The sequence below is a fragment of the Hippopotamus amphibius genome, chromosome 10, assembly GCF_030028045.1.
Source record: "Hippopotamus amphibius kiboko isolate mHipAmp2 chromosome 10, mHipAmp2.hap2, whole genome shotgun sequence".
Lineage (NCBI taxonomy): Eukaryota > Metazoa > Chordata > Mammalia > Artiodactyla > Hippopotamidae > Hippopotamus > Hippopotamus amphibius.
The window spans coordinates 51029298-51042726 of record NC_080195.1 but is presented as its reverse complement, the minus strand read 5'-3'; the positions used below and the strand labels follow the sequence as shown (position 1 = coordinate 51042726).

General features: G+C 35.2%; 1 protein-coding gene across 1 annotated transcript in view; it reads right to left on the bottom strand.

The window, feature by feature from the left end:
* POLQ (DNA polymerase theta) overlaps nucleotides 1–13429 on the bottom strand; it is a 112075-nt gene that overhangs the window by 26260 nt on the left and 72386 nt on the right. The window contains exons 20-23 of the mRNA XM_057697538.1: nucleotides 8072–8265; nucleotides 4402–4539; nucleotides 2978–3152; nucleotides 394–520 (exon numbers count right to left, since the gene is read on the bottom strand). Coding sequence (XP_057553521.1) covers nucleotides 394–520; nucleotides 2978–3152; nucleotides 4402–4539; nucleotides 8072–8265 — 634 coding nt within the window. The remainder of the gene's footprint in view (nucleotides 1–393; nucleotides 521–2977; nucleotides 3153–4401; nucleotides 4540–8071; nucleotides 8266–13429) is intronic.

Here is a 13429-nt window from a genome sequence, read left to right as displayed (position 1 = left end):
ACCTTTCCCACAAACTGCTTCACTCAACTCACTAAATCTCATTAACCATATCTAATATGAACGGTCTGTGCTCTTTCTTCCTTTTGTGAGCATGTGGAGAGGGCAGGAAAGGAGATGTTCTAGTCATTGCTAAACTTATTCCTTTAGTATTTGACTTAAACAATCATATAGTGCTAGTTGATTTAATTAATGACCCAGGTTTTCAGCTTTTTGCTTTCAACTAGCTTCTTCATAGACAGACTCAGGATTTGAAATGGGTAGTGCCCAGAATAGAAATGTATATGCCTGGAATATAAAATTAAGCTAATTTCATTATTTTGCCCAACAGGCTATTTTTGAGCCATTCACACTCCCCAAAGTATATTAACACAAATAAAGAAAAATAGAGTCTACCTGCCCATAGGAAGTAGGCCTTTGCCTAGGGTTTGGGAAGGTGGGCTTTCCTCTACCAGTGTTGGCATTTTGATCTCAAAATCTCTTGGTACATTCTGAATATTTGGTTCTATAAAGGTTATTCGTCCTAAAATCAAGCAGAATGAAGACAAAAAAATTAGAGGGGGAAGGGAGGAGGGGAAATCTGACATTTATTTTAACATGAATACAATTTCTGAATTATCCTAACAGTGCATGCTCTATTATTGTTAAGCTAAATTAAATTTAAATGAAATACTCTTCATTATGTTCATGTGTCTAACAGTAAGTACAAGACCAATCCCGATACAGGAGAACGTATGAATCAGCTACAATACAGTGTCTTATATTAACCTTGTTCTACAGAAAACAATACCATGATAAGAAGTAATATGTTAAACCATACTATTTCTAAGCTAAAATGAGTACCAGAAGTTAGCACTATAAAATGCTAGCAGTTATACTAATGAGTAAAAGACAAATCAAATGGATCTTAAGAGAAATGACTGTCGAAGCCTTTAAAAGCCAGGAATGATACAGAGAAGAGGATGTGAAGCAGAAGAGCAACTAAGTGCTGAACGGGGACAACTGGGGCCACAGGAGTTAGCTAATGCAGGAGTAGTAGTGAGCGATGGTGACTGGAACATTACCTTCTAGATATCACCTGGCCAGTTCTCCTCTCCTCATCACTTGCCACGAGACTCAGTGGCAGGTAGCACTGACATGGCTAGAAACTATAATCAGGTGGCTGATAAATTTTCTAGGAAACAAAGCTATTTGTTTTAATGCTTACAGCCTTTATTTTCCCCTAAATATTTTACATTTTATTTATTTACTTGATGAATTTTTCAAAAACACACAGGCGTTGTTCAAAAAGTTTGGGTAACTATTACTGCAGTTTATATAATACAGTGACACGAAAATCCTGTTTTATGATACTCTTCATTGTAACAGGCTCTCTACTAGCTACGGTACATAATTTCATCTTCTTTTGATGAATCAGAGATTTTAAGTATCTCAGATACTGTTTTTCTGAATAAACTCCTGATATTACGTCATTATTTAGATTTTAGCAAAAATTAATGCTCAATTAATGGTAGATATTAATACACTTATTAGCATTAAATGGCCTATTCAATTTTCCAAAGCTAACAGATAGCACAGGAATGAATCCAAGTCTCTTTCTGCCTCAGCACACTGTCTTCTTTTCTATGATAATATCAATATTTAATATTCAGCTCTAGCGTTTGAATTAATGAGGTAACACTGGTAGACAAATAAAATAGCAAAAATAAATTACAGAATCTGAATATAGCGTCACGAAGATGAATTCTAATAATGAAAGAGCTTTACTATACTTAGGTAAGCCTGTATTTCTAAAATAGTCTTTAAATGTAGGCATAGTATGATGAAAAACAATATATATATTATATAGTATTATATATATTATGTAGTATAATATATATAATATTATATAGTAGAATATAAAGGAAAACAACAAGGAATTGATGGCTTTTTGCTTTATAAGCAACAAATAAATGTGTGAAAGCTTTGAAACCTCTAGGTTGATTTTGGTTTTTCACCAACAAGGATTTACTTTACATAAATTTACAGCATTAGCATGTTTCAAAATGAAACTTAAAACAGAGCAAGAAATATGCAAGAAATACCAAGAAGTTAACTAAATAAGGAAGAAGGAAAAGAGAAATTGTTTAGAACAGAGATTAAACAAGCAGAGAGAAAAGCACCTCCTCATGGTGCCCCCATCCTCAATAATAGCAACAACTGATAACGTACCATGTGTTATTCTAAACACTTTACATGTATTGACCTAGTTAATCCTCCGGAGTGAGGTAGGACTTTTATCACCTTGTTTTATACATGAGGAAACTTCGGCACTGAGAGGTTAAGTACCTTGTCTAAAGATTCACAGCACCAGGATTTAAAAATATCAAAGTCCACATTCTATACCACCAAACTAAAATGCCTCTTCTATGAAGGAGTTAATGCTGCCTTTTCTTCCACTGCACATTGCACTCTGCAAATATGTAGAGCTGTGCACTACCTATAAAAAGAATGCTTTTTTTCTTCATGAGATTACATGCATACCTACCCCAAGAGGGCCATAAGACATGCAGAGGACTCTACAGCTTTCTTTTCCAACTGAGTAAAATAAGACACTCCCTTATTACAGATACCCCACAGGCCTACTTAGATTCAACTTGGAGAGACTCTTACGAGATTCAGAACAGGGCTGGGACTGAAATTAGATAAGATCACTGACTCAAATAAATATTTAATTCCTGGGTAAATTCTCAGCTAATCTCAAGCATCCAAGTTACTCTCTACAGTACTTGAAAGCAGGAACTGTATCTTACTAAATTTCATCTCTTTACCTAGGTAATATCCATCTATGCTTTGGATGTAATATGTGTTTCATAAATGTTTATAGAACTTCATTGAACCCAATGTTCAACACTTGAATTCCTTGGTCATCATAAGCAAATATTACATATGAATTTTTTTGCAAAACTGGATATTATCCATATTTAAGATTTCTCATTACCTGTAGCAGTGTGTGATTGTGATACAGGATAGATTCTTTCCATTCCAAGAAAAGGATTCAGACGTTTTTCCCGCTGTAGGGGGAAGATCACTTTGGTGATAGCATTAGTGATTCTTCTCCACTCTAATATTAAGCCTGGTAAAGGATGCAATGCCCTTAATTTATTTAAAACATCCTGCCAAAGAATTATAATAAAGTAAGATCAGATTCCTGTCCAAATTCCATAGCAAACTAGAATCTCTTTTAAGTAAATAATATAATCTCAAAATTAAATTTGGTAACTCCTGTATCTAACTCAACTTTACTATTATAAAATTACTACTTGGGTTTTTTAGAAGTTACTATAATGATAAATCTATAATAACTACAGATTATAAAATGTAAACATGTTAATGTTGAGTAATATCAATTTGGGTCTACCATTAAAAAAAAATCAATGAGATGTTAACTTAGCAAAGTAGCTGCTTCCCCACAACCTACCCAGGTGTTTACATCATCTCTTTTCTTTATATTTTCCTTTTCCATTGTTCATGTGATTATAAGTTGCCCAGTACTGCTTTTTTGGATTTTTTCCTTTTGCCATAATACTTTCAACGGCTTTTGTAACAGGGAAATTTATTTTTAAAACTTTGAATTCTCCATGCTACAGACTTTCAGTGAACCATTAAGGAATAAAAATTTGTGAGATAAAAGGACCAATGTGATCAAATATAAAGTTCTGCTACAGAATGAAGCCGTGCAAACTTCTGCAAGACAGGTAAGTCATAGCTAATAATATTATGGTCAAAATTCTACAGAATGGCAACTTAAACCACTCTCTCCATGGCTGTTGTGGCTATACTTTCTATCCTTACTGTCCATTGATAATTCATGCAGTAAAAATGTAAAAATTAAGCCTTTTCTTTCTTTTGTCCCATGCATGCAGTTTCCATGCGTTGTGATTCAACTGTACTTTGAAATTAAGTTTCGATTCTCAAAACAAATTCATGGAAAAACTTACCATTTTGCTCTGGAATTGAAAAAAACAAAAGTTTATTTATACTGACTGTCTTTTTCTTTATTTTTTAAATTTCTTCCATACCTTTGTTCACGTTCATATACCTACAGAAATTATATCATACTAGAAGTCCAAGAGCTGTACATGTCAATAATTAAACAATGTCTATATAGGTCTGAATTTACAAACCTTTATACTGCTTTAAACGATAGGAAGGACACAACTGCTAACTCAGATTGTGATCCAGATTTCCCATGCTGGAATGCCTCCAGTGTGTGTGGGCAGCTGAACCAAAAACCACTTTGTTTTTGTCTGAATAAGTTCAAATGGTGGACTATGCTGGATCTTGATTTCATCAGCATTCTTTCAAGACACCAAAATGCTAAAAATAGTTCAGATTCTGCCCTGTGACTGCCCCAAAGAGCACCTTACTAGTGCTGAACTGTTTTCCCAGCCTTGGCTTCCATCCATTGTCATTCCCTCTTCTGGTAGAACCCAAAGTTTTCTTGCTGCCTTGGTTTTTTCTCTCTCCATTTGGTGGCAACTTCAATTCCAAAAATAAAACCTGCAAGAAATTAATGCCTCTTTAGTCAAGAATCAAATCACAAGTATTATCATTCAGAAGACATTTAAAAAGTTATCTGAGAAAAAACTATGTATTTCAACATAGGTTGGAAGAATTTTTTTGGACAACTTGAAACGGTCACATTTAATAAATAATGGCAATAAAATCTTACATCGAGTAGGGTGTCCATACCCTAATTTAGTCAGTATCAGATTAATACTAACACCATGCTCTTACACAGTCAAGAATACAAGGATGCATATTCTGTGCTGAATGACTGACAAATAAACTATTGGCATGGAGACTTCAGGTTGCTCTGAGGATTATAAGCTCACCTAAATACCCCTTGATGTGGTGACCAATGTGGCTGCTCGATCATTTAAGCCCCATAGAGAATAAACACAGGAGCCTTCGTGGCTATTGTGTGATCAAAAAATCAGAGAACACAAAGTAGGAAGGGGTCCAAAAAGCCATCTAATTTCACCATCACAAGGCTAGACCCTGAGGGTCCCTGGGCAGAGAGCCAGGAGAGGGTGGCTGATCCAATGCAGCAATAATGAAAGTTAGAGGGTGGCCAGTAAGCACCCACTGAAGAAACTAGGCTTACACAGAAGAACAGGAATCCAGGCTGCGGGTCAGAGGGAAGACCCCATGTATACCTAAAACTCACTAGTTCATATTTGAGGCGTTACAACTTAGGCAATTCAAAACACTATCTACTCTCTCTACTCATTCATTTATATACTTTCAGTAAGATTTAATGAACTTTGGATTATTTTCCCAGTAATAATTCTAAAAACTGAAACCCTTTGCATAAGAATTTTTTCTAAAAGTTGGACCAGAGGTGGAAGTAAAGATATTCCTGTTTCCCTAGAACAGTGGCGATGATAGAAACAGAGACCTGGTTTTAGTTTTAAGTAGTGGGAATAACTGGGGTCTTAGGCATGAACAGTACTGAGGCTGACCATGGATGCTAATAAGTAACTTGAACAAAGACTGTGTTATACCTATGAACATATGCACACATACAGATTGGGGGTGTTATATTTAGCAAAAAAAAAAATCACATGATGCCCAGTCAAATTTGAATGGTATGGAGCATACTTCTACTAAAATATAGTAAGTCCACTATTAAAATATAGTCCACTGTTCATCTAAAATTCAAATTTAACCAAGCGTCTTGTATGTAATCAGGCAACTCTAATACAGACATCAAAGAGTATATAAGTGAACGGCAGCATAGAAGAGAGAAGAAAATAACTGAACAGGAAACATGAAACATTATTACAGTAACAATAAATCAACAACTCTAGGAAGGAAGACCTATCATAATTAAGACAATTTAAAAATCTCGAGCTATGTACTGAGAAAGTTCTTAAGCCTCCATTTTTGGTGAACCTTCAGAATCAATTATAAAAATTTCACACATAAATTATCTCTCCAGGTCTTCATTAACACATCTGTGACTGAGGGAGTGGAACTAGATGGGAGCAAGAGACACTTGTATTTATTGAGCACTTACTATGTGCCAGCCACCATGCTAGGTGCTTTAACATACAATCCTTATAACAACTCTATGGCAAACCTGCAAAGTTTAGACAGTTTGAGAAACTTGCTTAAAGTTACATGCCCAGAAAGTAGTAGAATTAAGAATTAGAACCCAGAGTCTTCTAACTCTAAAGTCCTTTTTCTTTCCACTAACCCATGCTTCCCTCTAGACCAGGAGTCAGAAACTTTTTCTATAAAGGCCAGATGATAAATATTTTTAGCTTTGTAGATTTTACTGTCTGTCACATCTTTCAGCTGTGCCATCACAGAATGAAAACAGCTACAGGCAATAAGTACATGCGCTCCAATAAAATTTTATTTACAAAAACAGGTGGCCGGCCAGATCTGGCCTGCAAGTCATAGTTTGCTTGAGAGGTCTTGATACCTCTGCAAGACCACTGCCATCCAAAAGAACTTTCTGCAATAACAAAACTTCTCTATATCTTATTGTCCAATATAGTGGCCATAAGACACGTGTGGCTATTGAACACTTGAAATGTGGTTAGCATGACTAAGGAACTTAATTGACGTATTTTATTTAATTTCAATTAATTTAAATGGAAACATTGACAAATGACTAGTGCCTCTGTTATTGAACACTGCAGCCCTAGATGATTAGTAACATCTTGCCTAGTTCAAAGATTCAACTTACAATCACCAAGGATAAAATAATCAATGTGTGAAACTGTTAGATTACCTTCAATATAACGTCCATTTTAACATGAATACCTAAGAACAAACCGATAATATCAAAGGACTTTTATTTTAGGCCACAGTTTGGTCTAGGCCTAAGGCCCACATGTCTTCGTACCCATCTGAATCACAAAAGTACTGGTTCCTGCCTTTGCCCCAAGCCTACTTGTGCTGAAATCCAGAGATTCTATATTTTTGACAAGTTTCCCATGTAATTTTAGGTGCAGCCAGCTACGTACTGGCTTGGGGACTTCTGGACTAAAGAAATCAAAAGAAAATATTTTAAAATACCCAGAAAAACCCACTGAATTCAATACAAATGTACCATGTGATTAGGAAAACCAAAGTTCCTCATTTTCTAAAAACACATAGCTCTGTGGCTTAAAAGGGGGCATGGGGGCATTTTTATGCCCTTTATATAATATTTATTGAACAATTACTATGAGATAAGCATTGTATCTCATGTGTTTTACATTTACTGTTCATTCCTCACAACTCTATGAGGTATTTTACTGATGAAGAAACTGAGATATAAAGAGTTGATGAAGTGGCCCAAGGTCATGGAGTTAGTTAATAAATAGAGCAGGTAGCATTCAAACCCAAGAAATCTGGCTTTAAAGTCTATAATGTTTACCAATATGCTATAATACTGAATCACACCTAGAAAATAACAGCACTTCAAAGCCATCAAGTATAAGCACCCACCCTCTCTATTGGTAACACCTCTAAAACAACCCAACCACCCTTTGTAGAGTGTGGGGAGAGGAGAGAACAGAATACCAACCTTTGGGGTGGGGGGAGAAAGAAGTAAACTATGCCAATATTTATGTAAGACGATAAAAATATTAACAGGTTTAAAAAAGCAAAGATTCCCAAAAATCCCTTTCCACTAACATCTAAGAAAAATACCTAATTTTGCAGTGAAGAAAGAGTGAGAGTCCATGAAATGACTAATTTCATGGAGAAACATCTACACTGTTACACAGCTACCACTCCGGATCTCACTTGCACAACAAATATTTACTGGGTGCCTCTTCTGTTTCAGGCAAATCTCCTTATGGAACACACATTCTAGGATGCTTCTTTACTACTTTCCTATTTGTAAATATAGATATAAACTTACAAAGGAGATGTTAGAATACTCTATCTCCAAATATTCTGGTTAACTGATTGTTTTATTTTAATGATCTTTGGTGTTTAGGTAAACACATTCACAACAAACACACACACACACAAATCATTTTTTGCTCTAAAAATGACTTTTCTAAATTCTTTATTCCCATTATACTACCTCAGCGATGTCATCTGAACTGGTGAAGGAAAAACTATGGCCAGCTAGTTGATAGGCCTGTGTCTCAATTGCACCCAGTTTGGCTTGCATTATGTGTTTCTGACTTTCACATTCTGCAGTACTAAAGCCGACTCCATTTAGTTCTAGCAAGGCCAAGCAGTACTGGGAGGGCATTTCCACTTTATTGAAAACATCTAGAAGGAAAAAAGAAAGCAAAAAACATTAATTCACCAGCTAAGTGACTAGATCAGCATTGTTACCTAAACATCCATAGAATTTTTCTGGGAAAAGCAGAGGTGCTACTAAGCTATACTTCAAGATCCAGTCTCCTGAGTAGCATTCTCAAACCACCAGTGAAAGGTATTAAAGTACTTTCCACTTTTCCACTTAAGTATTGGACTTTACAATCTGTGTCTATCGAGAGTAAAACAGGCAATCTTATGAATAGTCTGAATTATAAGAGATTGCATTTCTCCCAAGATGATGTTTCTGCTTCTACTCTTAGCAAGAACAAGGTAGTCAATAGTATTTGCTAAACTGACTACAAAAGGTTAATTCCCCAAAATCATTTCCAATATTCCTGGTCCTATGGTATGCGGTCTTGCACAAAGCTAAACATGAAGGTTTTATATTTTCCAGTGCTTTAAGAGCAAAGGATAAGATTCCTGAAAAAATAGAGTATTTTTCTATCTCTCATAGACATTTCTCAGCAGAATAGTCACTCTAAATCAGTTCACCAAGTATGCTTATTAGACTATTTGTCTCAAAGATATTCTATAAAAGGGTGGGATTGAGGGAGACTGTATACTATGAGTTTCAGCATTTATATATTACTCTTAGATGTTCATAATGCCTGTTCATATGTTACAGGCTCTGAGTAGAAGTGAACAAAGACAACTATTTAATTTTGAACCAAAAGCCTGAAATCATTTGACCATAAACCTCTTTATCTGCACAATATTTATTAACATTGCGAAAAGTAAGTATCCACAGAAGACTCTGTGGGAAATGCTCTCCTAAAATTATTAAGAAGAAATCCATAACAAAGATTTCTGCTTCCATCAGTATGGGTCACTAGGACTCTGTGTAACCCTGACCTGCCCTCCCTAGCTCCACATACACACATTCTTTAAGGCACTCCTGGGCTCAATCAGCCAGAAAAATCCCAAAGAACACCTGTAACCACCACCAAAAGTAAACAAACTAACGAGAGCCACTGGCCTCCAATAGTCAGGAGAAGATACTGGGCAGTCAAAGCCTGGCTTTGGAGACTTGGAACCAGAGCAGAAATACATGGGATGTGGGACCAGAGAAACAAGGAACTAGAGTCAGCAAAAGAAGAGTCGGAGTGATAGGAAGCCAGCCTGGACTCATAGACAGTAGGAAGAAACAGGATTGCAATGGGAATGGAATCCTATTGCAAAAGGGTTGAGGAGATGATATATCTTTGGAGTAGCAATAGGAAGCTGATTCTCAGACTCCTGCTCTGAACCAAAACTCTTAAGGAAAGCCTTGGATACAGTGTAGTTTAGTTAACAAGCAGAAGCCAAAGCAAAGCCTTTCTAGAGGAAGGCTTTCCCCAAGTAAGCCCTGCAGGGCTCCACTGATCAAATCTTGTATGAATTCACAAAGAGTATTAAAAAATACAAGAGAGCAAAGAAGTATGAATGGGACTCAGCAGAACAAATGACAGATTTAGATCCTTCAGAATTGCAGATTTGGAATCATTAGACTGAGAACGGAGCACAGCTATGAATAAACTATATGCAAGATCAAACAAGATGACTAGAAACAAAACAGCAGGAAAATGTAATGTCAATAATCACAATGAATGGAAACACATCAATAATCATTATAACCTGCTAAATTTGTAAAAAAAAAAACTGGTAGTTTGAAAAATAAGTTATACTTTGTTTTTAGGACACATTTAAAACATAAGGATCTAGAAAGCTTAAAGGGACATAAAGAAGACGTATGAGGCAGTGCTAATCAAAAGAAAGCTGATGCCGCCATATCCATTCCAAACAACAGACTCAGGATAAAAATCCTATTAGTGTGGAGCTACTCACAACATAACGACAGGTTTAATGCACCAGGAAAAGACACCAATTTTAAACCTAATGTACCTAATAAAATAGTCTCAAAACATTTATAAAATTCTGCAACCAGAATTAGAATACATACTATCTTATGTGCTCACAGAACAATGACACAACAGTTCAGGTTTTAGGTTACAAAACAATTCTTAAAAGACTTCAAAGAATGGGTATTAAACAAACGTTCTCTAACTACAACACAATAATGACTGAAGGTAATAATAAAAATATAAAATAAAAAGTTTCCAACTATTTTAGAATTAAAATCAATCTTCTTATAATTCATGAGTCTAAAAGAGTCATGCCAGAAAATTTTAAATATTTAGGATAAAACAATGAAAACATTATATGTCAAAACTTGTAAGATATAATGAAAGTAGAACTTTGAGGAAAATTTAAAGCCTTAAGTACTTAAATTAGAAAAGAAAAATATGATTTAAAAATGAGTAATATCAAACTTAAGCATTTAGAAAGGAATTAGAAGAAAAGAGATCATACAAATGTTCACAGAAATCAATGAAATAGAAAACCAAAACAAGCAGAAAGATCAAAGGCAAAAGTTGGTTCTTTGAAAAGACTGAAAAATTGGATAAACTTCTAGTGAGGTTAAACAATAGTATTATGAACAAAACGAGGACATAACAGATAAACCAGATATAAAAAAGAAAAAATCAGCAATTCCTTTAGATAAGTCCTTAAAAAATATACAGCTTACCAAAACATAATTAAAAAGGTGTAATTGAATAATCTCAGTTATCAAAGAAGTCAAAGTAGTAGTTAAAAATATTTCCACAAAGAAAGTTTAGAGGCAAATTCTACCAAACTTTCAAAGAACTCATCATTCCTACGATAAATTCCTCCGGAATAAAAAGAGGCTATATTCAGCAACTCATTCCATGAAACTAAAATAATTCTTACCAAAAATTAAGCACAAGAAAGAAAAATTACAATCATTTTACAACCAATGAATTGGCAAAGTAGAGATCAGCACAATTTCTTTCACATTGCTGTTTAAAGAAAAAACTTTATACAACCATTCTGGAAAACAATTTAATATAATCTTGTAAAGTTGAATATTCCCATTTCCAAGACAAAGCCATTGCACACACAAAAGAAATTCTTGCCCAATGCAGCAGGAGACATGTATATTTATAAGAAAATTTATACAGAACTACATGTTAGAACAAAAAAGCAAAATAAAACAAAACTAGAAACAACCTAAGCATTCAGCAATAGGAAATGGATAAATACATTATGGCACACACACACACAGTGATATATTACAAAGCAGTGAAAATGAGTAAACTACAGATACCTGCAATAATATGCATGAATCTTACTAACATGATGCAGAGCAAGTAAAACAAGACATAGTAGGACAGATTTTTATAAAGTTCAAAAACAAGCAAAACCAAATAACATATAGTTTGGACTTAGACATATATTTGCTAAAATTTTTAATTAAAAATAAAATTTAAATAAGAAAGTAAGGGAATGACAAACATAAAACTTGGGATGTACAAGGAAGAAGGAGCACAAAGGTAGACAAATGTCTGTTATTACTGTGAGTTGACAGTTATTCATTATATTATTAACATAATAGTGAAAAATAAGAGGACTGTACATGGACCAATGATGATAGTGTTCACAAAAGAAAGATGATGACTAACATAAATCTGTGCGGCTGAGGTCCTCTGAAAAAGAGAGAAACCAACTCACTCCATACCTAGAAAATCATCGCATCTATGTTCCAACTGCTCTAGAAAGGACCTAACTGATCAATGTGAAGAGAACAGGACCCTCTGTCCTGGGTCAAATTAAGCAAAGACAATTGTGTTATTGATATTTATTCATACCCAAACAAAAATCAGCTCTCTAATGAGAGAAAGTCACCTAGAACACACCGCCCCAACAGGCAAGAGGATGAGAAAAGATAAAGCTGAAGATTCTGGAGGCCCCCCAAAAAATTAACAAGCACATCCTGAAATAATTACTTCCAAATAAAAGTTGATAGCTGTCCACATTCTCTCCAAAAATCTCCCTTATCTCAATGTACTTCAATTCTATGGATTCTTTGAATAAGAAATATTTAACACTGTACAAGAATGCATTTAACACCTCCTAGTCACCCACTTTTGAAAATTTGCAGGAAAAAAGAAGCTTTCAAGGCACATATAAATTGTGAAAGTTAAAAATTACAAATCTAGAGGATTTCTTGTACTCTTCTGGAAAGGAAAGTCAGTCTTCTTTTTTTATAGGTGAAAAACTGTTTTTAAGTAGTGGAACTGTTCCCTCCCAATCAGACTGAAAACTTACAAACCTGATAATGGGCAACAAATGTCTAAAAAGTTACAGACTAATTCACAAAACCAGCATCGAATGTCAGCGTCTAGAAACTGTACAGATGACCCAGGATGCCTATCCCAGGGGCACACTAGTCAGACTAAAAGGGAAGGAGCTGTGTTCATTCAGCATTACTGCCCGTGAATACAGAAGCAGCCCTGCGGGATGCGTGCTGCGAACTCCCACTCCTTGGCCCGCCGACACTGGCTTAGGGAAGCTGAGTCTGAAATACTACAAGCCTGCTGAAGAGCTGCTAACGAACATCACTCAAGCAAGTCTGCTGTGAGCAAATAAGTCAGTCTGGTCTTCTCTATTATTCTGCCCCAGTTATGCTGGGCAGAACTTTATTACCAGCACCGAGGGTCTGCGCTAGCAGTGATCATCAACGCATACAATCATGAACGCCTACTCTGTGGCAAACACTGCCTAAGTCCTCTGTCTCATTTAACACTTGCAAAATAAGAACCAGACTTAGAGAGGTAAAGCAGCTTGCCCAAGGTCCCTCACAGATAAATAATACAGATTCAAGCCCTAGTCTCTGTGAATTCATCAGTCTGCTGTTTCTAGTATTTATTAATCAGCTAATAAATCCATGGTTTATATCTCCTCACAATGAAGTCAACTTTGTTCCACTTTGTTATTTTCACCATAAGCATATATTATGATCTCTGAAGTCAAAGTACTCAATCTGAGCCAGCAGCCTGCACAATAAATCCATGCTATTTGTCACAAGGGAAAAACACATTCACTTGAACACCCTTTGCTGAAAAAAATAATTGTTAATAGTTCTAAAAAGAAAACAGTTCATTTTTTAAAAAATCTATAAAAGATATATTCTAAGTGTGAATAAAAATCACTTGATAACATTCAAATATAAAACTAGGAATAAATGAATAAAATGCCACTAATTGGTTGACTT